This window comes from Adiantum capillus-veneris, chromosome 14 (assembly GCF_014529385.1).
Source record: "Adiantum capillus-veneris isolate H3 chromosome 14, ASM1452938v2, whole genome shotgun sequence".
NCBI lineage: Eukaryota > Viridiplantae > Streptophyta > Polypodiopsida > Polypodiales > Pteridaceae > Adiantum > Adiantum capillus-veneris.
The window spans coordinates 41,732,829-41,759,374 of NC_140944.1; the positions used below are offsets into that span (position 1 = coordinate 41,732,829).

A 26,546-nucleotide genomic window follows, 5' to 3' on the forward strand; every position below is an offset into this window, starting at 1 on the left:
AGAGAACTCTAAGACCTGTGTATGCAACCATCCCACCACCGAGTCAAGGGACCACTCTGTCTCGGCCCTACCACAGAGGGGGGAAGGAGAAACCAACTGTTGAGTCCAGGGCCTCTGTCCCCCTAGCGGCGAGGAACAAAATATGGACCCTGAAACAGGCTGCCTCATGGTCTGCTGCGGAATCGCCGAGAAACCGAGTGAACCCGTAGTCGAAGAAGTCCCAGCGGCGTCGGATGTCAATGCTCGTCAGCCCACGAGGGATGGCTGCAAGGGAGGATGTCTGAATCTGCAGAGGGGGCCGCAAGAAGGGCTGACCCTCTCTCGCTAGGCGACTCGTGGCAAAGGCGTTGCCAAGAGATCTCCTAGCCGCCGGAGAGGGACCAGTCTCCTGAGCCGACTGAGAAACTGGAGCAGGAGGGGGGGGGAGAAGGAAGTGGGGAGAGTGGAGGAGAAGAGAGGTGGGATGGGGCGCGAGAGGTAGAGGGGTGAGGTGGAGAGGCGACGGGAGCAGAAGGCGGGGAGGATGAGGCAAAGGGGGGGAACTCTGTGGGGGGAGCGGCTGTCGAGGGAGAAGCGGAGGTGGGGGTTGGCGCGGGGATCTCCTCCTGCTCAAGAGGACCAAAATGGTTTTCCGTGGGAACCCACTGCTGCTGAGTAGGCACCTGAGGGCCACTCTGAGTGCCAAGCTGACGCTGTGGCCCCTGGCGTCGACGGCCACGGGCCTGCTGCCACCCCTCCTTCGCTGGAGCCCCAGGCTCGGAGGGTGGCTCTGCATCTGTACGCTGTGCCGTTGGCTGTGGCTGCGGGCCAGCCCTGGTAGGCTGGGGCTGAGGCTGTGGTGCAGGTCGCGGCCTCCTCTGTGGACAAGCCTTCGCTAGATGGCCCATCTGTCGGCAAATGAAGCACGGGTTCGGGAGGCCCGAGTACTCCACACTCTGTCGAAACCAACCCCCACTCACCCGAGGTAAAAGGATAACCTTCGGCAGCGTGTGGGTATCTCTGACCAAAACTCGAACTGAGGGAATGCCAGCCGCCTTGGCAGCTACTGATGCTGCCGTGCGAGGTGTCTCCAGGACAGTCCCAATGGCGGAACCGATCCTGGAAAGAAGTGGTAGGTACTCCCTCCGTAAACCCGGAAAGCAGACTGAGATGGGGATGTCTGCCTCCTCTACTAGAACATCCGAAGTTGGGTCAAAACCATGTTGCCACTGTCGAAAGTGGGCACGTGATGCTTGGATGGCCAGAGGACTCATAGCTATGACCTTGGACGCCATCTCGGAGGACTCAAACTCGATCTGATAGTAACCCCGTCCGAGAATCTGGACATCCAAAATCTTTCCCACCTCTGCGAGAAGGCGGGCCTGGAGAAGGTCTCGCAGCTCTCCTCTGCTAGGTCGGGTGCCGAGAATCTTGCAGATGACCGAGGTCGCTTGCAACCGGGCAGGCAGCGAACAAAAGGTGGGGCTGAGGGCGGGCGGCGGCAGCTGGGGCTGAGGGCGGGGGCGGCAGCTGGGGCTGAAGGCGGGCGGATGGGCTGGGACAGGGGCAGCGCGAGGGGGGCAGCGGGGGCTGAGGGCAGGCTGGAGGGGGGAGGCAGCCAGCGGGATGGCAAGGCAGCGGTGGGCAGCGCTGGGGGGGGGGGGGGGGGGGGGGTAGCGATGGCGCAGGGATGAGTTCACAGCAGCAGCAAGCGCGTGTCGGAAAAAAAAAAGGGTTCATCCCTCTCTCTTAGAAGGGGGTCTTTCTATCCCTTAGCAGCATATTTTAAACTAATAAAAGGATCATTTTTTGATGTTACTTTATACTTTGGCACACGTTTTTGGTAAAACAAACATGTTTTATTTTGGCTTACAATTTTGTTTGGTACAAGTCCCAAACATGGGTGATAGATTCTCACCCGTCCTATGCCTTTGGTCTACCTCTTATTTCACCTGGTGTCAGTTGTTTTCTCTTAAATTTTATCTAGCTGCACGAGGAAGGGCTCAAGTACACGCACAGCCACTGACACTGATGGACCCATATTATCCCTTGCACCATGATACCTCTGCCGAATTTTTGTTGAATGAGTTTTTTGGTTTGTTGCATTTGGTGATATTTCTCGCTGTTTGGCATGCCTAATAATTTTGAACTATCCGTACAATCTCCAAGCTTAAACTCAAGGTGGCTTTTGGTTGATACACAGCTGGTGATCTGATGTATTACATGTTGGAAATGACGTGCATACCTCAGTCTTTTGCTATTTGGTATTAGGAAGTTTTTTTTTTACTGGACGGTGTTTATTGTGTGCAGCAAGATCCTTTGTTCTCTTCTGAGGCCAATACAAGGTTAATCCTGGAGTTGGGGTTGTTTAATGAAGAGCATTTGCATGAAGCCCACAAGATAGTTGTCTCTCCAGGAATTTCCCTGGAGCAATATGGTTTAGAAAATTTGATGCAATTGGTATCTACTGGAACTGTGCAACTGGCAATAAAGTGGATGTATTGTGTAAGAACTCTCACTGCTTACTTGGCTTCAGGGTTACCCTATCGTGTCAGAGCTAGATTTTGCATCTGAAAAACTTCCAAAAGGAGTGAGAATCATTGCAGTCACGGGGACCAATGGCAAGTCCACAGTGACGAGTTTCACAGGACAGGTGCTTTTTGAATAGCTCCACAGAGTTGATGGCCTTACATGAGATCTCAATGTAACTGGAAATATATTTCTTCTTTATAGATTTTGGAACATGCAGGTATACCATGTTTCACTGGAGGCAACCTTGGTGTGCCTCTGTCTGATGCTGCTTTGACCTGCATGGAATGTGGTAATGGAGGAGCTCCTTTTCAGGTTCGGCTTCGTCTGGTTCAAGAAGCCTTTATTTTGTTGTTGCATTGTTTTCATTTCAGCTTGCATGTTCCTACCAGGCATCTGTTGTTGAGGTCAGCAGTTATCAAATGGAGATTCATGCCAAAACATTTCGACCATCTGTAAGTTGCATTCAGACTTTTCAAATCTGACACAGCTTTTGCTGTCTTAATTACTGAGAATGGGTACATACCCATGTTTGGAGCATTGCAGCACCATTAGAGACATCTGAAACATATGTAGGTTGCCGTAGTGCTCAATCTTACTCCAGATCATCTAGAGAGACATAAAACTTTAGAAAGGTACGGATTGTGCAAATGCCGCCTTTTTACGCATATGGATCCTTCCCAGCTAGCAGTTATTCCTGCAGGTAAACGTCTTGCTAGTCCTGCATTACTGCCTAGTCAAATTTGATTTTGGTTATCTTGGGTTAATGTCATCTGAAGGGATATCTGATCAAATTAACATTGCCTTACCTCAACGCTTGGTTTGAAGGGCAGGTGACAGTCTACTGCAAGGATTGGCTGCACAATCAGGTGGTGCAGGAACAAGAGCTTGGTTGGGAGACCTGCCAGGTGTCCAGGTATCTTGTGAGGCAGAACTTATGCTAACATTATTGATCCGTCATGAATCTTATGGAATAATCATTTATTGTTTGGAAGCTCAATGCTGCAGGGAGTGCTGCCCACCTTCATGTTCCCACCACATCACTGGAGGCACATCTTGATTTAACCACCTTAAAGGCAACTGGTGTTCATAATGCTCATAATGCAGGCACGGCTTCCTTGCTAGCCCTTGGGGTGGATTTTGGGCTGGATGAAGGTGCCATTCAGTCTGCTCTCCCAACACTCAAATGCTTGCCTCATCGGATGCAGCAAGGTAACAATGCTTTTTGATTTTCTATTTTGTTGGTGATATCAAAGGGTATTCAGGGCCATAGATTCTTTGCCGTTCTGATATATATGCATTGATCACTCTTCCTGTTATTGATTGATTGAACTGCAAGCTTGTATATATAGTTTCATATAAGGATGCTATCATTGATTCATTCGTCATAATAAGATTCTGCCGCAGCTCGTCTCTTGCTGGCTGGGAGCCGAGTGGTGGTTATCACCAATTGCTTTTGCCAACGATGTGGGACATCACCTCCTACTGGATCTTCTCGAGCTCTTGTAAAGGATAAGCTGAGTGGTGTATCAAACTCTTCTTGCGAGTACAGTTTCTGCCTTTCTGCACCTGGCTTTGCTTTTGTCTTCATGGCCAACTTGAGAGGTGAGTAGACTGCTTCTTGCCATCTAGAGTGAACCTCATCGAGTGGATGATTCTTCAGATACTTCACGTATTTCGGGTCCTTGGAGTACTTGATCATTCTCTTCGTGTACATGTCACCCATGCTAGGTCCTGGGATTTGAGCGCTCCACATCTTCCCGGAGTCGGGTGGTCGGAGCCGTGTCGTCTCTGCCAGATTCAATGCTAGAACCCATCCGTGCTACAAAAAAAGGATCAGATCCTCCGTAGAAGAAGAGTCGTTTGAGCTCTGATAAGAGAGAAATGAAATGTAATATTATCGTCTTCAAAAGGCCAAAATGACCTATGAGACCAAAAGGTTACATGTAGTGAATCTAATACCAGGTCTGGGTACAAAAAGTAAAAAGAACTGAAAAGAAAATAGTGGGTAGGGGTGGGGTGAAAGCTGATACAAAGGGAATAGGAAATACAAAGGGTGAGCTGATACAATGGAGCTCTCTGACAATCGAGGCATCATATACATATACATCAGTATCTGGGACGGATCCTATGTCGTGCTAGTATGGTATGGATCCTCTGTCGCAATTTGCGTCGATATCGAGAGGGCCCCCTCATCCGTGGGCGATGGGACTGCCCCAACTCTATCGTCCTATCAAGCAGTATGCCTCTGGTGCCTCTGGTGTTGTTATGTTGTGGGGGACTGCTCAAACTCCTCTGTCTGTGATTGAAAGAAATATGTAATCTTTCGCTGTCGTTGGATCTCTCTCATTGTGCCCCTCTTCAAGAGGTACTCTCTGTGCTTGCGAATCTCCAGTAAGTAAAATCCGAGGTATCTTTGATCTTGGTATCTCATGACTCTAGAAAGTCCTCTCTGAATAGACAGTGAAAGCGGCCTTGTATCTCATAGTATACTGGGCAGTGACATATGTAATGTAGCTTTGTCTTTGGCTCTATTTGGCACACCTGACAAATCCTCGACTCAGCGGGTACTCCTCTAAATCTGCCTGTCTCGATCTCTAGCTGATAAGAGAGAGAGAGAGAGAGAGAGAGAGAGAGAGAGAGAGAGAGAGAGAGAGAGAGAGAGAGAGAGAGAGAGAGAGAGAGAGAGAGAACATTAACGTCTTCAAAAGGCCAAAGTGACCTATGAGACCAGAAAGTTACAATGTGGTGGATCTGATACAAAGTCAGAGTCAGAGTAACAAGATGACAACAATGACAAAAATGAAATGACAAATGTCACAATAAAATACTATGGAATCCTAAACTACTAGGTGTGAACAGCAGCTAGCTGGGATAGCTAGATCACAAGAGATCCAGCATCGGTCGCTGGTGGATCTCATCAATCTCCTCCATGGTCAGTAGTCTGACCGGGCGTCGTGCATGTCGAGCCAAAGTGATCCAAATCCTTTGATGCAGCCTCCGTCGATGCTGTGTAGTCCTCCACAGTCGTGGGCGTCTGGATCTTCCAAGCTCAGTCGCTCGGTCGATCAGTGTGCCTCTGGTGTGAGACGACGAGCTCTGTTGTGGTAGTAACTCCTCCGGGTGTCCAGTGGCAGCTCTAAAGAAATCTGTGATCTGTCTCTGGTACTGGTTAGCCTCTCCTCTCATCAGGCTCTCTCTGTGTCTGCGTAGCTCGAGCAAAAACAAACCTAAGCATCTCTGATCCTCGTACTGCATGACTCTGGAGAATGGTCCAAAGCCCTCTCTGAACAAGCAATGGAAGCGGCCTCGTATCTCGTAGTAGACGGGGCAGTGGCATGTGTCTGCGTAGTTTGAGCAAAAACAAACCCAAGCATCTCTGATCCTCGTACTGCATGACTCTGGAGAATGGTCCAAAGCCCTCTCTGAACAAGCAATGGAAGCGGCCTCGTATCTTGTAGTAGACGGGGCAGTGGCATGTGCAGAGAGAGAGAGAGAGAGAGAGAGAGAGAGAGATTTGATTTGATTTGGTATTAACGTCCGCGGGGGGGCCAGAAATGACCCATGGGACCTCAAAGTGATACATAGTCTCCCCTCACGGGGGTGTATGGTGTGGTGTGTGTGTGTGTGTTATTCTCTTTTTGTGTTCCTATGAGTGTCTTTTGATGCTCAAGTATGCGGGTGAGGTATGTGCCGAGAGCTGTAGGGGAGGGGTCTGTCTTGGATAATAGGTCCGCAAAGGTAGAGCAACCGCTTAGAAGTGGTTGAAAGTTATCCCGGATGTGAGCGTATTCTGGGCATTCCAATGTCACATGTGCTTCATCTTCGGGAGCTTGCATTGTACATGATGTGCATATCCGTTTAGAAGCATCAATTTTCAGCCAGCCCTCTGTTTCTATTTTGAGCATATGTGACCTTGTGCGCATCAAAGAGATGGCTCTTCGTGCCATGTGGGGCATGGGTGTTCGTATGTGGGCCTGAGCTTCCATTGGGTTTGTGCTATAGCCTTCCCAATACTTTGTGTTGACATGCTTGCAATAGTATTCAAATTTCGAGCGGTGTTGCGTTGTCTTCCACTTGGTGTGGAGGTTATTTAGTAATGCAATTTCAAAATTCAGCATGTGTTCTCCCTCCTTGCCCTCCTCAATAAGCATGTCCACATATGCGTCTACATTCCATTTAGCGAACCATTTCTTAATGTCCTGTATGAGGCTCGATGACATAAATTTGCTTTTTTTTGTCTTTTGCGGCGCACATCCCGTTTCCCATGCAATGCGAGGGATTCGAGTAGTAGGCATCGCTTTGACCTTCATGATATACGTGTACATTTTTTGCAATGCTTTCATTTCTAGTGGTCTCTTGCTTGTCTCCAAGAGTAGCACGGAGTATGGTGTCGTCTTTTTGACCCCCATGTGTCGACATAGAAATTTTTTCTGAATTTTTTCAATTTCATTCCATGTGTGGGCTGAAATGCTTGCTCCCCATATTTCCACTCCGTAGAGGATGGCTTGCACTACGCATGTCTCAAAAATGGTCGCTTTTATCTCCCATCTTTTTATGCTCCTTTGTGTGCACATGTTTTCAAATTGATAGTACTTGGCATGGCCGATGTCAATTCTATTATGTGCGCATTGTCCCCAAGCATAGTTGCACGGGATGTCAATCCCCAAGTACTTGAAATTGTCGACTTTCTCAATTTGTTTCCCTTGATACATGAGGTGGGCGTGGATATCCATCTTACGAGTCTTTACAATCATGAACTTTGTTTTGTCTACATTGATTGATAGACCCACATTTTCACAAAAAGCATGTAACGCATCGACCAATTTCTGTAGAGCTGTAATGTCATGGGCGAAAAGAGCCACATCGTCTGCATAGATGAGCATGAGAAGTGTAAACATCCTGATGGCTGGTTCATCCCCTTCTAGTTGAGGGAGGAAGCTTTCTATTTGATCAATGCACAATCCAAAAAGAGTAGGGGAGAGAGGGCATCCTTGTTTGACCCCCATGTTGCTCGAGAAAGCTTTGGACAGCCCTTCGTGCGTTTTTAGTTGACATATGACTCTGTCATAGAGACGTGCTACCGCACTCCTGAGATGCATCGATACTTTAATGCATTCCATCCTTTTCCATTTACCCATTCTCGGGACCGTGTCAAAGGCTTTGGTGAAATCTACAAAGCAACAGTATAATGTTTTTCCCTTTAGCCGACTCTCTTCCATTAATACCCTGAGTGAAACAAGGTGATCAATGGTGCTATGTTTTGGTCAAAAACCTGCTTGTTCTTTTGCTCGTTTTCCATTTGTCTCTGCCCATGTGCTTATGCTTTGTTTTAAGATGCTTCCCAAAAGCTTTTCCATGCAAGATCCAACCATAATGGTACGGTAGTTGGTAGTTTGATTTACATCCCCTTTTTTGTAAAGTGCTTTGATCCAGTTCCTTTGCCAATCCTCGGGTAGCCCTTGAACAATGGCTTGGTTTAGCATTCTATGTATCCACTCTCTGGCTCTCATACCTGACCATTTAAGCATTTCTGAGTTCAAGTGTGGTATGTCCGGAGCTTTCCCATTTGCAAGTTTCTGTATGCCTTTTTTGACCGTTTCGGGATCAAAGTGGTCTTGGGCATGGAGATCGGTTTGCATGTGTGGCATTTCTTCCGCATTATTATGCACATATAGTTGTTCCACATACATGTACATGTCATCTGAGCTTATGTCCCCCATAATGTCATGTCTCTGTCCTTTTATTTTCAGCCATTCTTTTTTGGGATTTTTCTTGAAGTTGGCTATGGCTTGTGTCTCCGTGCGTAGCTCATAGTTTCTTCTTTTCCGCCTCTTGAGATTTGTGTAGTCTTTTGATAGAGTTTCCCATTCCGTGTTCGTCGTTGACAGTGCCCGCAATTGTTTTTTTGACATACTTGCACTCTTCATCAAACCATGGGTTATGCGGTAGCCCTTTAATATGATTTCCTCGCCGATGCGTTTTTCCCATTGTTTGTTCCACGGCGTCACAGAGAGCTTGTTTGAAAATTGGCCATGTTTGTGCGATGTGTGATGGTATGGGTACACGAGCAAGTGCATTGTCTAGATGTTCTGCATACATTCTTTTCTCGTCCACTTGCATTTTGTATGTCCATGATCGGGCATGGGGCTGTTTTTGTGCTCTTTGAGTGGGAACTTGTAGCCTTACATGGATTGGGGTGTGGTCCGAATTGGGTGACCTCTTCCCAATTGTAAAATTACTTACAGTATGGGATGCCTCATATGCAATCAATACATAATCAATAACACTCATGCCTTTGTTGGCCGTGTAGCATGTGCATTCTCCCGATTTTTCAAACAAACTTGTTCCATTGACGGCGATTAGTTGTAAGGATGTCATCATACTGAGCAATGCAATACCTTGCGGGTTTGTAATGAGATCTTTCAAACATCTCTCCCATGTGGGATCTAGTATCTCATTATGTTCAAGCATTGGAGGTGTCATGAGATCCACCATTTGCATTTGCGCATGTGCTATGCGAGCATTCATGTCCCCAATAAGCATAATCATCCCTTCTTGTGCATAGGCATGGATATCGGCATACAGATCCTCGAAAGGGTAATTCTTCTCTGCATTGAAGGTACCATAGAATGGTGACTCTCTATGGGGGATGTAGCACCCGGCAATGAACATAGGTTTAGGTTTTGTGTCAAACTTGATCCATATGTACCGGTTATGGGCATCTGTCTTGCAAATTGTGATCATTTTTCTGAGTTCCTCTTGGTATATCACTGCGACTCCTCGTCCCCTCATTTTTGTACATGGCATCCGTAGGGAGTGTGTAACATATCCTTCAATGTGTGGTATTCTACATGCATCGTGTTCCCATGTTTCCAATAAAAAGAGAATGTCGGCTTGTGGTAGGACTTTCGTTAATCCTTCTCCTTTATGCCACGGGAAGCCTCTGCAATTCCAACTTGTTACGTGTAATTCCGTGAACCCATGGGTCTCGCATTGTCATTTTGTTTCCTCTTTTGCTTCCCCTTTCGTGTCCGCTTGGGCTGTTTTTTTGTTCATGCGAGCTTCGTATGCTTCACGTCTGGTCTTTTGTTGGTTCGGCGTTCTATCTTCACTAATGTATAGTGCGCTATCCTTTAAGTAGATGCGGGCGTTTTCGAGGATAATAGCCCTCTTGCGGGCATCCAGAAGTGTGCATACGATTGTCCGATTTGCTTCTGGTTTCTTCTTGCCTACTCGATGTGCACCATATACCACCACATCGTGCATTCCGAAGTTAGTGGAGATCATTTCCGTGATGTCGGTGTTCAAGGTAATGACCTTCTCGTTGTCGGATTCAGGGATACCCCGTATCACGATGTTCATTTTTCTTTTCTCTTGTTCGGTGTATTCTTTGTCATCCTCATTAGCATACATGTCTCTGTTCATTGAGGAAGTCTGAGGCATTGGTGTGTTTGTCAGTGCATCTTTCCAAGAGCCCACATTTTCAGATACATTCATTTGCGCTATCTTTTCATCATGTGTGGCTAGCGTGTCTTGCATTGTAGTTGTGTGCTTATCAAGAGCACCCTGGAGCTCCTGCATCTTCTTCTCTTGGTGGCGGACTCGTAGGTCTTGCATTTGGAGCTTGTGTTCCAATTCTTGGTTTTTTAGAGCTAGGTCTTTGATTTCATCACTCTGCTTCATGATGGTGGTGTGCATCGAGGAGATGAGTCCCCATATGTCTCGTAATGAGCATGGTGGCGTATTCCCTTCCACGATGTCCGGTTTCGGGGGGGGGTTGTTTGCTGTATTGGTTTGGGTCCCATGGTGCGTGTAGGTGAGGACCTGACAGAGAGGCCGCTTCTGGAAATTCGCAGGTTCACAGTGTCATTCATGTGGCCATGGTGTGCTGGCAGTCAATGCACAGAGAGAGAGAGAGAGAGAGAGAGAGAGAGAGAGAGAGAGAGAGAGAGGGAGAGAGAGAGAGAGTTCCGCTTCCAGATGCATTAGCCCCAAAGACGGGCGTCCCTTTTTTTTATTGCCAATTACAAAGATACAACCTTGGAGGGTCCAACTCTCTACAAGCTCTCACAGCTTCTATGTGTTTATAAAGAATATATGGATGCCTGAAAAGCTAGGCACCCCCAGAAGCATCTGTTCTCAAAAAGCCCAGGGCCGAAAAGCTCTTCTGACCAAAAGCTGGGCGTTGCAAAAAAGCACTCTGTCTGTTGCCATAGTTCTGCCACATCAGCATTTCTATTCGTGTTTTGCGTTGTTCTGTCCAGCTAGCCACGTCAACACTTCTAGGCTCAATTTTTGGACCAGGTTAAGTCTTGTGAAGCTCTAACCTCCCTTTATGAGTTGTATGTTGTGCCATCTCCATGGGGGGGACACCCATTGTCATGTTGAGGCCTTGTGCCCTTTTCCTCTTAGCGTTTCCTCTCAGCGTTTCCTCTCTTTGTCTCTCTCTTTTTCTCTTTTCTTCTTTTCTTTGCTTCCACTGCCACCTTGACAAGTGGCTTAACAGCAACTTTCTTGGGTCTTGTCTGGATGGACAAAGCCATAGACACCACGGTTGCATGGTCAGCATGATATCTGGATCATTACGGAAACTATTGAAAAATATCACAGTAGAGAAGATGGATAGACTTTTCTTGTCTAACATTTAAGAATCATGGCATGCCTTAGTCTAACGTGAGGGATGGAGATTCAAGGATGACTTAACTTATTTTGGAAAGGACTATTTGAGAGTATGCTAACCACTTTGAAGTTTTTATCATTGTATTGTTCACAAGCTAATGGAGAGCCCAACATTGTCAATACAGTTGTCTTAGACCTCTTGAAGTCTTGTGCAGGGATTTAATATTTACGTAATTACCACAAATTTTGTGTGATCACAAGGTCTTATTGACACATTTACATGATTATACTTAACATGATCACAAAGAATCCGGTTTAGGGCGACCTGGAAACCCACTAAAATCCCGTCGGGCTTTTAAGGCCCGCAAGGAAAACTAAAAAGCCCGGCGAGGCCGCATAATTATATATATAGAGTCCGATCGGGGGCCCCCGATCGGGCCCGTTGGGCGTTATTGTTTGAGTCATCTTCTGAGAGAGAGAGAGAGAGAGAGAGAGAGAGAGAGAGAGAGAGAGAGAGAGAGAGACGACTGTCTTTGCAGATACGTCGAGAGGAGAGGAGAGAGAGAGAGGGGTTCGTGTGGGAGCGTGCTCTGCGTCGTAGTGCGCGGCAATAGCGGAGTACGTGACCACACGATCCGGGTATGTGTTGTGTGTGTATACGTTGTGTGGTAGCGTGCCTTTTGTCGTATTGCACGGCAGTCATAAGGTACCTTACCATACAATGGGAGTGTGCGTAAGCTGTTCTATGGAACAATGCTTACTACGGGGGCATCACCTCGATGACGTGGGGAAGATGGTGTCTTTGTGGTAAGTATCGGCTTATTGTCTGGATACTACGTCGATATAACACAGCGAATCTAGTATCTTTATGGTAAGTCAACTTCCCTTCCCCTTTCTCAAAAAACATATGGACATCGGTCAGTAACACGGCTATATGATGCTCGTGTGCAAGCCATTATTGCTCTTTAGATTCGGGCGACACTCGGTCGGTAACGCGGCTAATTAAGTGTCGTTTGTTAGAAGCATCTGTTTTTGCATAAATGTGGCGTTCAGGTCGTTAATCCGGTCGTACGAACATTATATAATTTGTATGTGCATGTGCAATTAATTTTTTTAAGTATTAAGTAAATGAAATATTTGGTCGGTAATGCGGCCGTGAAGAGTATTTCATATACAAATGTTTGAATTGTTTTATTTTGTTGTTTTTAAGTGTTCTTATGAAATTATATACTAGCTAATCATATTCAAAAGAATGCTTATTCATCAATAATCACTATTTTAAATGCTACTTTTACATGCAAAAAAGTATTTGCACATACTTTACATGTTAAATATTAATTTTTATCTTTTTAAAGGACTTCAATCATCATCACTATTTTAAATGCTACATTTACATAAGTCCTCTGTAAAAAAGAATTTGCACACAATTTGCATGCTAAATTTTTTTTTAATTAAAAAAAAAAACATAAATTATCATTGCTATTTTAAATGCTACATTTACATAAATTCTATGTAAAAAAGTATAAGAACACAATTTTGCATGTTAAATATTTATTTCTATCTTTTTAAAGAGAAAGCCATTCTTTGCAATTTCCTAGCCCGATTTGTATACTTCCAATGTTTTAAATGAGCTAAAATAAAATTGACAATATATACATCACGAGGCATGTATCTTCGAAGAGGCTTTGATTTTTAACATGTTTTATTAGATTTGGACAATTTGATTAGGAATGACATATTTATTTATTTTACACGAGCAAACATACCATTTAAAGTCAAAATGATGATCAACCTGATTAAATATAATCTTGCACAATTTTTTGAAGTCTTTAAGTCGGAGTGTACTTTGTTTGAACTAGTGTGAGCGCACGGTGAAAAATATAAGTTAAAAATTCAATATATGCTGAAATGTTCCAGATTGTTAACATGTATTGTTTGATCTAGATGAAGTTCTTATAAACCACTTGTTTGCCCTACATTTTACACGTGTAACAGATTGCAGTTTAAAGTGAGGATTGTTTTCAATGTTATCAATATTTTCGGCACATTTCTGAAAGTCTTCAAGTCATGGTTGAAGGTTTGCCTGAGTGGAGTGTTAGTGCAGTGTGCAACTAAGAATTTGTATTTGATATGTTGTTTTTTATTGTCCAATGCTAAAATGATGCCAGATCAAAAGAAAAGTATTATGCGTGCATTTCGAAAAGAATGTATTTTGACAATATCATCATGTGCAAATGGTCGCATACAACAGATTAGTGAAAGCGACGTCTTCATCAAAGATCTCACTAGCGCTATATGGGAGAACACAAAGCGCAAGCTGCGAGGTGAAGGCCAATACGAGTTATTAATTCCAACAGGAATCTTTGACCCCATCACAAGGTTAGGACAGTGTTAAGCAATATGAAAGTATGTTGCAGAGACTTAAAGAAAGATATCCCTCCTGCGACATGTCAAAATTAGAGCTCTGGGATAAATTGTGGGAGAAACAGAAGATAAAGATGAAGCGTGTGAAAGTGCAAGACCAAGCAGTCCTATCCAAGAGATTGAAGATAGCCCAAGATGCGCAAGGAGCTTTGGAAGGTTGATTAGATGCCAGCGGCACCGGCACAATCATGCGCACGGCTTTGAATGCCAAGTGCGTTCATCTTGTCGGCATGCCTCACGAGGCCTTGGTAGAAGGTACGAGGATTTGAGCAGGCTCCTTTGGTGTGTGCACATTGTATACCATCCAAGGCATCTCTTTCTTTCCATACCACATTACATATGTTGGAAAATGCTACAAGGGAGAGAGTTAGGCGAAATTTGCGCAAGCAGCTTTGGAAGGTCGATCATGTGCCAGTGGCATCGGCACAATCATGCGCACGGCTTTGAATGCCAAGTGCGCTCATCTTGTCGGCATCTCTCACGAGGCCTTGGTAGAAGGTACAAGGGTTGGAGCAAGCTCCTTTGGTGTGTGCACATTGTACACCATCAAAGGTATCTCGACCACATTACATATGTTGAAAAATGCTACAAGAGAGGGAGTGAGGCGAAATTTGACAGCTTCCAGACAGAGCAAGGAATGCAAACTCCTCACCCCTCCATTAAGATGCATTGGCTTTACCACTGAAGCTCCTTGGATCACAATATTCCCATACTACAATGGGGGTACCGTGGGGGACATTATGTGCCGCTTGCCATTCATCCACGGATTGTTCAAACACCACATGCACAGGCTACAACACAGCTAGAGGTCATTGCCTGTAGCAAATCTGTCAGCACAAGAGATAGACACGACGCGGATCAAAGCAGTGATCTAGCAGATGCCAGCCATTTGTCACGCCTTAATCGATGGCGTTGCGATTGTCCACTCGGCCGGGATAGTGCACAGTGATTTGCATCCGTTCAACATAAACGTCGCTTGATTTTGTATATACATCTGTGCACCGTGGATCGTATAGTTTTGGAGCAATCCACGGTTGCCTAGCCATCTCTGCATCCCTTGCTCTCTGTGCTTTCAAAACTGCAGAGTCCAACTGTGCGCTTGGATGCAGATTATTAATTGACGCGCGCTTAGCTGGCGTTATGAGCATCATTCCCCAATCAATGATGCCGACACGAGGTTTATTTGCGCGAGTAAAGTCCAACATTATGTTGAACGGATGCAGGTCATTGTGCACTATCCGAGCCGAGTGGGCAGTCGCAACGCCATCGATTAAGGCGTGACAAATGGTTGGCATGTGCTAGATCACTGCTTTGATCACTGCCGTGTCTATCTCTTGTATTGGGCAGATTTGCTACAAGTAGTGACCTCCAGCCGTGTTGTAGCCTGTGCATGTGGCGTCTGAACAATCCGTGGGCGAATGGAAAGCGGCACATCATGTCCCCCACGGTACCCCCATTGTAGTATGGGAATATTGTGATCCAAGGAGCTTTAGTGGTAAAGCCAATGCATCTTACAATGGAGGGGTGAAGTGTTTGCATTCCTTGCTCTGTCTAGAAGCTGTCAAATTTCGCCTCACTCCCTCTCTTGTAGCATTTTTTCACATATGTAATGTGGTCTGGAAAGAAAGAGATGCCTTTTATGGTGTACAATGTGCACACACTAAAGGGAGCCTGCTCCAACCCTCGTACCTTCTACCAAGGCCTCGTGAGGAATGCCGACAAGATTAGCGCACTTGACATTTGTGCCGGTGCCGCTGGCATCTGATCGACCTTCCAAAGCTGCTTGCGTATCTTGGGCCATCTTCAATCTCTTGGGTAAGGCTGTTTGGTCCTACGCTTTCACACGCTTTATCTTTACCTTCTGTTCCTTTCACAATTTATCTCAGAGCTCTAATTTTGACATGTCGTAGGTAGGAGGGATAGCTTCCTTTAAGTCTCTGCAACATACTTTCATATTGCTCAACAATGTCCTAACCTTGTGGTGGGGTCAAATTCTCGAATCTTTGCTGTAATCAACAACTCGTATTGGGCTTCATCTCGCAGCCTGCGCTTTATGTTCTCCCATATAGCGCTAGTGAGGTCTTTGATGAAGACGTCGCTTTCAATAATCTGCTGTATCCTACCATCTGCACATGATGATATTTGTCAAAATAAATTCTTTTCGAATGGCACGCAAAATGCTTTCTTTTCGTAAGGTCTTCTTTGAACATTTGACCAGCCATCACTCACAATTGTGCATCCTGAAAGCGAAATATTCCCAAGTATTATTTTGCCAACACGCTCTTTGACTTTGATGTAACATTTGTCCAAGAAAACATTTCGTATCGTGTGATAAAAAGGAGCTGAAAATTCTGGGCCAAACTCACCGATTTTCTTCCAAGCAACCTTCCAATGATTGCTATCTACCATGACCAAAGCACTTTCAATGAAGAATATTACTTTGGCGAGTGTAGTTTGTGCTTCTTCTAGAGACTTCACTCGAAAGATTTGATGTAATGATTTTTGACGCATTTGATCCAGTCCACCTTCATTTTGACGCTTAAAAGGAATGCTGCTTGAAATTTCCTTCCCCTGCATAGGCTATTCTCCAAAGTTAGTTGGCGTCACCAGAGGATCAACGGAGTTAATATTTGGCTTTGACAACTCTTGACTTTCAGCCACAGAGCTATATATATGTTGTCTCTTGCCACCCTTTTTGGCGAGCTCTTCTTTCAAACGCTTTGCAATTGCAGGTGGCTGAGGATGTTCATATTTCTTACAACTCTTTTTAACGATACCTAGAAATGGTCCCTAATACGTGGTGCACCGCCTGATTTTGTTATGATACAAATTTACATTGTCACTTCATATATTGGCGGCTTATGTTGTGAGCATAATCCCACTCTTTGCCAAGAGCTTTTTTATTCTTTGACTTCTTCGTACCACTTGTACCCACATTTTGCTCTATTGCTTTTAAATTAAAATTGAAAACAAAAGAACCAGATGTTCAGCTTTTAGAACATTTTTTTTTTCAATATATATTAAAAAACATTCACTATGAAAATAACCAAAACTGCACAATATGAGATTTTCAATGCACGCTAGTCAATCCACATATCGATCACCGATGTGAGCAAACACACATTGCAATGCACTCTATGCACGGCATAATAACTACAACAATGCTATGAATTTCTCAATGCAATTATTATTATGATGATTATTTATATGTCCACTTTGATTTGCAAACAATAAGACACATCTAATTTCAAATGCTACAAAGAATAATCAACTTCTACACTGAACGATGTCAATTCTACTAATAATACATAAAACACTCTTTGTATAAACCAATTGATCTGCAACTTGTGACGACGCTATGGGCTGATTTACTATAGTTGATGTCGAGCGTGCTGATGATAGGTGCAGAGGATGGATGAAAACTGAAAAACGCTGGCTGATCTAAGGGTTGAATCTGAAAACTCTGAAGTGAGTGGCTGGATCTACGACAGTACAGTGAGGCTAGGCTGAAAACTGCTAACGCTAGGGCTGATCTGGTGTTGTGGGCTGATGCTGGGCAAAAACGCCATGGGTGCTGGATATGCTTGTGAAAAACGCCAAGTGGTACTTATGCTGCTGGGTAATGGTATTGTAGGTAGCTTCTGTGCCAGGAGAGGAGACCCCTAGGGTCTCCTATATAGCTCATAAAGCTTGGGTCGAGCAGTGTCATATTGAGCCCCCTTTATTTTCTAAAATGATGCTAATATGTCACTTATTAATAAGTACTAATAAGAGGTGCTTCGCATGCAGTTATTACCCAAGCTTGGTACTCATGGTGCTGTATGGGAACACTCCCTAGTTCCTACACTTAGCAAACATTGGTTGTGCTCATGTGCAATCAAAGGGTATGCAACTACTCTAAAGTGCTTGGACATATACGTCTTGCGCATAGGCTCACAAGGGTGCCGGAACACTTCTTGGGCTATCCTAAACCCTAGAGATAGGAGTTACAACTTGTTTACATGCCCAAGCTTGGTACTCATGGTGTTGTATGAGAACACTCCCTAGTCCCTACACTTAGCAAACATTGGTTGTGCTCATGTGCAATCAAAGGGTATGCAACTACTCTAAAGTGCTTGGACATGTATGTCTTGCGCATAGGCTCACAAGGGTGCCGGAACACTTCTTGGGCTATCCTAAACCCTAGAGATAGGAGTTACAACTTGTCCACATGCACACAGCGTTAGATGTGCATGTGACATGCACATAGCTCTTCGTAAGGCTTAGGATAAGCAGCAGAGAGTTGTTGAGCATCTCTTTTCCAAGCTAAGCTTAAGTATTATGGTCCTTTCCAGATCTTGGAAGTGATATATTGCTCGAGTTTGTTGACTACATGGACTATTCACAGTGCTTGTCATGAGAGTTTGTTACATCCATATGTGCAAGATGTGATGGAGCAACTCAAATTAAGGACTTGAATGAGAATGGGCTTGTACAGTCTGAATAGATATACTCTATTCTTTAGAACTTGAATCGTGAGTTTTGTTGTAGCCTTTGGCAATGAGATTATTTGGATGAATGAGTAGGATGAATTTCACATATGAGTATGAAAGAGACCACATAAGCCAAGATTTAAAATTTTGGACAATTTTTATCATCCTATGAAACAGAGGTCAAGTAATGCTTTCATGTATCTCGAGGCAGTCAGGGTTAAGAGGGTTGCTGAAACGCAGTTTCTATATAACATTGCACAGCCTTGCTGGTGGGGCCTTTGTTGGCTCGCTTTTACAGTTGGCCAGGAGTTTCGATTTTCCTATGGTGTGTAACCACTGAGTTAGATTGATTGCTTGGTTGCCTCTTGAACATGTTTTGCTGGGACCCTGGTCTTGTATGTTCGTCTTTGTGAGACAAGGCAGAGGCAAGAGTTTTTTTTTTGGACTATACAATGGGGATTGACCAACACATTTGAATCCATCAGCAGAGTGCTCTGCCAACTTATTGTGGGACATGGCTAATGCAATCTATCCATTCATTCCTTTATAGTTCTAGCCATTTAAGTTTTAGATCTGAATTAACTGTAGAGTGATATGTTTTATGTGGATGTTGGCTCAAGTAGGATTAGATGTAGGCACTTGGGGAAGGCGCACAAAACATGACGGGCATAACTTATGCATCCACTGCCATGTCATTAGTCACTAAAGCAGTGCTTATGGTCTTACCTGCTAGCTCACATCGTCTGCTTTGTCATGTTGAGAGGCAGTCTCCTTACTGGACATGTTAAATGGGGTGCTGTGTGGGGTTAGGATGCGGGTCCTCACGTTTGTTAGGAATGGGACACGGTATTATGGGGTCCTCTACAGGCTATCTCTATGGCTCCTTGAACTTACTTCCTGTGCCTGCTCTGAGCTTATTGACAGTGATTCTTGCTCACGTTTTGCAGTCTGCAGAGATGACAATGATGTGGTTTGGATAAATGACAGCAAAGCGACAAATGTGGATGCTACATACACAGGTCTGAAGGGGCTTACAAAGCAACAATGTGTTGTTTTACTTGGAGGGCTTGCTAAGGTATAGGCATCTCATTTAGACATTTGTATATCTTTCTTTCTGAAGCTTTTTCTTTGTGTACATGCCAAACAAAAGGTTTGCCTACAATTTGTGTTTGTTTGTCAGGTGCTGGATGAGAAGGGAAATATAGGCTTTGACAACCTTGTACATGTTTTGAATTTGCACAGAGCAGTTGTCACAGTAAGAAGTTTCCGCTTTCTGGCTCATGTGGAGTACAACACTCCAGCATTGCTAATATAAACTATTTTACTGGAGTTATAGTTCGGTGCATCCGGGGAGCAAATCAAGAAAGACCTTGAAGCAAATGGTTTGGCAATACCTTGTAAGCAGAGCAAAGGGTTGGTGGAAGCTGTACGAGTGGCTAGGGGTATTGCACAACCAGGTATCTCACCATTTCTCTGGAATTATTAGTTGCTCCTATCATTGACATGAAAACATGGCATTGTGGATGCTTGCATAATGTTTACAGGGGATGCAGTCGTACTAAGTCCTGGTTGTGCGAGTTTTGATGAGTTTCTCAATTTCGAGCTCCGGGGACAGGTTTTCTCGGGTCTAGCAAGATCAATTTCCTGATCAACCTGGGATGTCACAAGTTGATGTGGTTAGGCATTTCTAGGACAATCCTCTGGGAAATGCCCTCACTTTCTACCACACATTGGACAATACACAACAGGTGGCACTAAGAGGCGAGAGATGGGGGAGTAGAGGGATCAATAAGAAGACAATTCTGCATGGTCAGGATCTAAGTTTGTATGCATGCTTGGATGACGATGTAGCCATACGTTCTATTAAGTCTTTTGTCTCTTCACACTGGGCCAGAACCTTGTCCCTTAACCATGTTCCCAGCTGTAGGCTTGTTATACTTTCCATTTCCCCTTTTGGCTTTGTAGGTCTGGCAACCTGTCTTATGGACAGAGGGAGGGAGGGAGAGTGAGAAAGAGAAAGGAAGAAGCGGCAAAAGACTATGTTAACGTCTCAAAGAGGCCAATTTAGTCTATGAGACCAAAACAATACGTACGATGAAAATGTATCTATCATGGAAGATATCAAGGAAAAGCTCTCTTAGGGTGCTCTCTCAAGAGAAAACTTTTCTCCATGATTGAGATGATGTGGCAACTCTCCTGATGCTCAATAGTAGCTCTAATCTGCCTACGGGGAGTGGGCGTGAGGGTTCACAAGAAGATTTAGAAATTTTCTCATGTAGGAAAACGGAGTCTTTTCCAATGTTTTCCATACAATGAATAACATCATGAGCTTCTACTCGAGAGGCACCGCATACCTAGCTAGGTACGATTGGGGGCAGGGGACCACCGCCCCCCCCACCGGGCCGGCGGTCCCTTGCCCCCAATTGTACCTAGCTAGGTATGCGGTGCCTCCCTCACAGAAGCTCATGATGTTGGGGTAAGTCACAATGTGGGAATTATTGTGAGAATTTGTCCAAAACTTCTTGTGGTTGGGCCTGGCTGAGTGCCACTCTATCAAGCATGACACCTCTTGAAAACGAAGCCCCTCTCTTCTTATCTCGTATCATCCTTGGAGACTTTGAGACTAAATTCTATGTCTTGGAGACACCAAGGTTCACTCCAGCAAAATTCATCACACGAGGATTCACAACAAATAAACTAATCTAGTAGCCTATTAGAGCAACATACTGCCCTAATAATTCAATCTACAGGCAATACATGGAGAACCACTCTAATAACCAACAAATTATTATACTAACAAGCTACTAACAACCAGTACTAAAAGATAAAGTTCAAAAGGTGAAGTTGTAGCAGCTGAGTTGTGATATGCAGGGAGTTGGTGATTCAACCTCCTTGTAGATGTGTGACACTCTTGCAACATCGGCCTCTTCTAATTTCAGACAAGCTTCTATCACAATCGCAAGAGGCAATGGATCTCACCCATATAATTACAGAGCTTGCTAAGGTTGTCTTATGCAACCTTCTATTGCATTTCGATTTGATGCGTGGAAAGTGGTTATGGCATAGGATAGTAGGTAAGACGAGAAAGTTATCTGTCAAATTGACCTGACACCTCAGATAAGCTAATCCTTGTTTGTAGCATATTTTTTTCGCCATTGTATGTGATTATATTTCTCATTTGATGGTGTCATTGTTAGCAACAGAAAAAGAGGGTGAGATGCTAGCTTGTAAACGGTTTTTTGGTTTTGTTGCAAAGTGAAATTGGTTCCTTCAGTCATTCGGGGCATTTATGCTCATCATATATATGAAATTTGAGGAAGGCACTCTTGAATTCAGCTTGGCATGTTTTATGTATAGCGGACCAGAAGCTTCTTTTGATTATAGCCATTTTGTTTTTGGAAGCAGGTCTTTCTTGTTCTTTGCGCCTTGCAGCCCATGCTAGTGCAAAATGGTATAAACAACACTACATTATCTTAGAAATTGATAGCAAGAGGAGTTTTTGTAGGTTTTTTTGGGATGCATGTGCCTAATGTTGCTTGTGAATGGCCTTTTCTATGGACTTGTCTCCTTGGTGCATTTCCCTTAAGGATGGGGATTGTTATAGAAGACTTGAATGTGAGTTTTGAGTCTTTGTAATCTTCTCCTCCATATGCATTGTTTGATGTTCTCTCCATATGCATTGCTTGGCTTGCTTCAACAAAGAGTGTTCTCAGTCCCCCAGCACTTTGTGCTTAAGCAAGAGGTATGATTTTGGTTACATCGTGATGAGGAGGCACTCTCCATAATCTTAGTACTCCACGACATCGAGTCAATTGGATAGGATGTATCTAATGCATGATGATGATTTCTAATGTATGATGATGATCACCAAATCTATCAAATTTACCATCTTCATAATCTCTACCTCCCATTAGACGGATCAATAGTTCAATTGGAGAGGTGGATTTCCTTGAAGATAACCGAACAACTAGGGAGTAACTCCGAGGGGAACTAAAGATGTGGTCCTCCACCACCGTGAAGTATGTAAAACCTGAGTAGGCCATTGTAGATTTTGGATAGCCTATGCTTTCCTTGGCGTATGCTAATGATGAAGTAGCACATGCTACACAATTTAGGGCCTAATGTCCACAAAATCATTAGAGCATGGTAGTGGGAGAAGTGGAGGCTATTCTTGACAACCAATCCTTATGGAGGCAAAAAAGGTTGTCCAACAGATGAGAGACCATCTATTGGGGTGTGATACGGACTTGGACATATCAAGTCGAGAATCTATTGGGCTGTGTTATGGACTTGGGCACCCCAAGTTGAGAATTTGGCACGCCACCGGAGGAAATACCTAAAATCACTCAACAGACTTTATCACAGTTAGAGACGGATGATGAGACCTGATGTAGTTTTGTGCCCAGAGGTCTTGGCCCAAAATTTGGCGTCCCTTTCGGTATTTATTTTTATATTAAATCTCGAGCAAAGTACACTGTTCGAGGGTCCTCTACTCATTGCTTCCAAGAATCTAAGGGAAAGAGTCCTAGCATTCAATTTATTAACGCTATGGGTCTAAAAGCGGTACATGAAAAGTTGTAATTTCCAAAAGCATCTCATCTCTTGCGTTGCAAGTTGCAGCGTGAAAAGCGGCGAAAAACGCGGACGTGCATCTAGCTTGCCATGTCAGCGCGATTTGCGATATTGGTATGATTTTTAAATGCCCTTGTGTCCTCCAAGGCCCCATTGAACAACTAAAAACCTCATAAGTTGCAACAACTAAAAACGTTTAGTTTTGTCAGCTTTCATTTAATCTTGTCCGGGTGGACATGCCACGTCATCATTTTGTGACACCCCCCCCTCTTAAAAGAATTGTAATCACCCTCGATTACACCTCCAAAATCAATCAGAAGATAGAAATGAGTTCAGTCTAAGCATTGATGCACTAGACAATACATATCCAGCATTGATACAAAGACGACAGTTACTGAACATTCAAATCACATTCACATAACTACGTCTATCGAGATATTGGATCATGATCTATCAGCAATGAGTTTAGCAATTACATCTAGGTCTATCCCAGATCTCCATAGATGTCTCGACTGACTAATTCTTACTGCTATCATGTCCACCTCATCTCTCTGAAATTACAAAAGCGAAATGCTACAGTCATTTCGTCTTTCAAAGATGCACTCAAACACTACTCATATGAGAGAGCACAAGTATATCAGATTCATTTCAGTAATTCCGATTTTGAAGTACTTTTGTAAATTCATACAACAAAATACTATCAGCCCATCAGTATCCCTAAAATCCAAAGGAAAATCAGTGACTTTATTCCATTTGGTTAACTTGTGATAAAGGACCAGAGTGACTCCCCTCTTGTGCAGTCCCGTGTGCACCAGATTCAACCTTGCCGATCTTCAAGATCTCTCGGAGTTGTTGAAGCGAGACCAAAAGCCTCAAGGTATAGTTCCAATATCTGAGGAGTATTTGCAAGGTCCTCCTCCATCCACTTTCCATTGAATGTCGAATAGTTCTTGAATGTAACTCAAAACCATTGTATCACTTTAACTTTCACTTTCCTTTCCTTGTGAGGCAGTATCTGTTGTGGAATGAGAATCTCCTCGCTCTCTTCTACTTCAGGTTGCTCCTCAGGCTCCCTGCCGATTGGCACCTCACCTGTCGATTGGCACCTCACCCTTGAAAGGTTCCAATAGACTCACATGAAACACATTGTGAATCTTTCGCAGCATGAGTCTGAAGGACACATCATTGATCTTCTCTGAATCTGGAAAGGGCCATGGTATCGCATATTTAGCTTTGGAAAAAGCCACTCCTTTCTCTTTCTTTTCCTCAGGCGTGCCTTCTCAAACCGTAAGACACCCAATCGTCTTCCTTCAGTTGCAAGTCGCGTCAATGTTTGTTGGCTATCTTTTTGTATCGTGCTTGGGACTTCTCAAGAGCCTCACAAACCTTGGCAAAAGGAGTGTCCAAATCTCGCATGTACTCATCCGTGTCATAAAGCTCATCTTTGGTGCTTAGAAACAGTGTTACCTTCTTAGCACCCTCAATTACCCCAAATGGCCTCTTCCTCGTCAATGAATGAACTATGTTATTGTAAGCAAACTCCACCAAGGGCAAGTACTTTTTCCATTGAGTCTTCTAATTTGAAATATAAGACTTCAACAAATCCAAAACCATTGAATTGGCCATCTTATTACCCATCGATTTGTGGGTGGAATGAGGACGGGATTGTAACCGCGTGCCAATGTTCTCCTAGATTGCCCTCCAAAACAAACTAGTAAATTGGGGGGTCTTTGTCTAAAACTATGGACTCATGCATGCCATGTAAGTTAAAAATCTGTGAAACAAACAGTTTCCCCTAATGATCGGGCCTAACTGTTTTTTTTACCGGAAGAAGTGAGCCTGCTAGGAGAACTTGTTGATGATTATCCAAATGCCATCATGCCCACTTTGTGTCTTGAGAAGATAAAAAATAAAATCCATGGCAATACTTTCCCAAGGAGGGGAGGGTATGGGTAAAGGCTGTAGGAGTCTCGGTACCTTATGCTTGTCAAACTTGACCTTTTGGCATACCAAACAAACTCGTCCACATCCCTTTTTACCTCGGCCATTAGAAGTAATGCTCAACACCCTTCAAGGTGGTATCTATGCTGTAGTGTCGCGAAAAAGGTGGACAATGGCACCTATCCAAACCTTTTTCCTCAAAGGTGGTGTACATCAAATAACCGTCCCGTATGGGGAAGCCTGCTATGATGAATCACGAAAAGTGCCATAACTAAGGGGTTGCAAGAGAACTCATCTGTCACTAAATTATTCTATCTTTAAACATGGACGGTTTGGAAATGAAACCGTGATAGAATGTTAGTCCACCTCATCTGATTTTCTGAAAGGTGCTTTTGAGACAAAAAATAATGCAAACTCTGATGATATGTTAAGATAGTAAAAGTCGGCTCCGAGTAGAAAATGTCGCCATTGTGTAAGAGCATGGTTAACTGCCAAAAGCTCTTTCTCGTAAATTTGTGCAACCCACTCAGGACGTGAAAACTTTCTACTCTCGTAAGCTATGCCATGGCCTTCTCGCATCAAGACTGCTCCCAAACTGCGACCACATGCATCATAGTAAACTTCAAAGGCCTTTTGCAAGTCTGATAAAGCCAATACTAGTCATGTTGTCAACTTTTCCTTGAGAGTATGAAAGGCTGCAATCTTTGACGGTCCCTAAGTAAAAGAAAACCCTTTCTCAGTCAACACATGCAAAGGAGAAGCAATCTTTACAAATTTTCGAATGAACCGCCGATAGTATGAGCACAAACCCAAAAAGCTGCGAACTTCATGAACATTCTTCAAATCAAGCCAATCACAAATGGTCTCAACTTTGGCCGGGTCCATCTTGACACCTATTGTTGAGACGATGTGTCCCAAAAAGTGTATCTCTCGCAAGAAAAACTTGCTCTTATTTCCATTTACAACCAATTTATGTTGAGGCAGTGCATTTATAACCTATAACAGATGGTGTCTATGCTCTGCCTCACTCTTGGAGAAGACGATGATGTCGTCAAAGAAAGTGCCCACAAATGATATGTACTCTCTTGAAATCCTATCCATCATGCGGTTGAATGTAGCGGAAGCATTCGTGAGCCCAAAGGGCATCACCAAATATTTGTATAAACCAAAAGTCATTTGATGTTGACAGCGCTATATGGGCAAGGTGTCCAAACTTGCACACCTCCATTCTGTTTCAATTTGGCACTTCAAAATTCGACAACCCATACACATGCATTGCTAGGTAAAAAAACAATGAAAGCGTCCACTATAGAATCCGCGGCCGATACATCACGCAACAGACAAAGGCATTTGTCCACGACGTGTGGCCTCTGAGCTTAGCAAGTCCTTCTTCAAGTCATCCTCTGTCTTGTCTGAACCAAAATACACATTGTGAATATGGTCGCCATCGCTCTCTGCAAATATCCTCAATCAAGTTAGTTCTCGAAACGCAATGCAAATCCGATTCAATGTTGCCACGTACTGGTTGACGGGTATGTAACCATTGGCAGGTCAAAACATGAAATTTCAGTTTCCACACTTGTTGCAAAGTCTATCACCTCCTTTGCTGACATTCCACTTCTCTTTCCTGATCATCGAGAAACACACAAATTTTAAAGTGAATGAAAAATGTTCAACGTTTGGATGTTAGTCAAACATACTCACGCTTCTCTCTTATACGAGCCGCCCCCTGCGTATTGATGCCTCCTTGGACTACTCCATCTGCAAAGACTGCAGTATCCTATAGGTTATTTAAAACTAACTCTAATGATGGAGGTAGTACTATGCAATTATGAAGACATCAACTTTGACACCTGAGATGTTGTATCAAACCCCTCCAATCGAGGCCTTTGGACACTGGACTCTACTACTGCAGATATTTGTGTGCCTCCACGTGCTCTTTCCTTCACAACATCATTGTGTGCCTTCTCCTCATTTGGAGAAAAGTATCCTCACCATACTCCAAGA

The 26,546-nt window shown here is 44.0% G+C and overlaps 1 protein-coding gene across 3 annotated transcripts in view; it reads left to right on the forward strand.

Annotated features, from left to right (window-relative positions):
* The window catches only part of LOC147442263 (uncharacterized), a 47,553-nt gene extending 26,250 nt beyond the window's left edge, over positions 1-21,303 (forward strand). Inside the window, exons 3-13 of one of the 3 annotated variants that reach the window (XM_086528490.1) lie at positions 2,290-2,439; positions 2,516-2,632; positions 2,713-2,823; positions 2,901-2,963; positions 3,085-3,211; positions 3,342-3,424; positions 3,504-3,720; positions 18,974-19,101; positions 19,207-19,281; positions 19,363-19,483; positions 20,898-21,303. In XM_086528490.1, the coding sequence (XP_086384616.1) occupies positions 2,290-2,439; positions 2,516-2,632; positions 2,713-2,823; positions 2,901-2,963; positions 3,085-3,211; positions 3,342-3,424; positions 3,504-3,720; positions 18,974-19,101; positions 19,207-19,281; positions 19,363-19,483; positions 20,898-20,908 (1,203 nt within the window). In that variant the 3' untranslated portion in view covers positions 20,909-21,303. Of the gene's footprint in view, positions 1-2,289; positions 2,440-2,515; positions 2,633-2,712; positions 2,824-2,900; positions 2,964-3,084; positions 3,212-3,341; positions 3,425-3,503; positions 3,721-18,973; positions 19,102-19,206; positions 19,282-19,362; positions 19,484-19,570; positions 19,910-20,897 lie in introns of those variants that run through there. The other 2 variants (XM_086528489.1, XM_086528491.1) reach the window with 2 other exon arrangements.
* Positions 21,304-26,546: the final 5,243 nt, after the last annotated feature.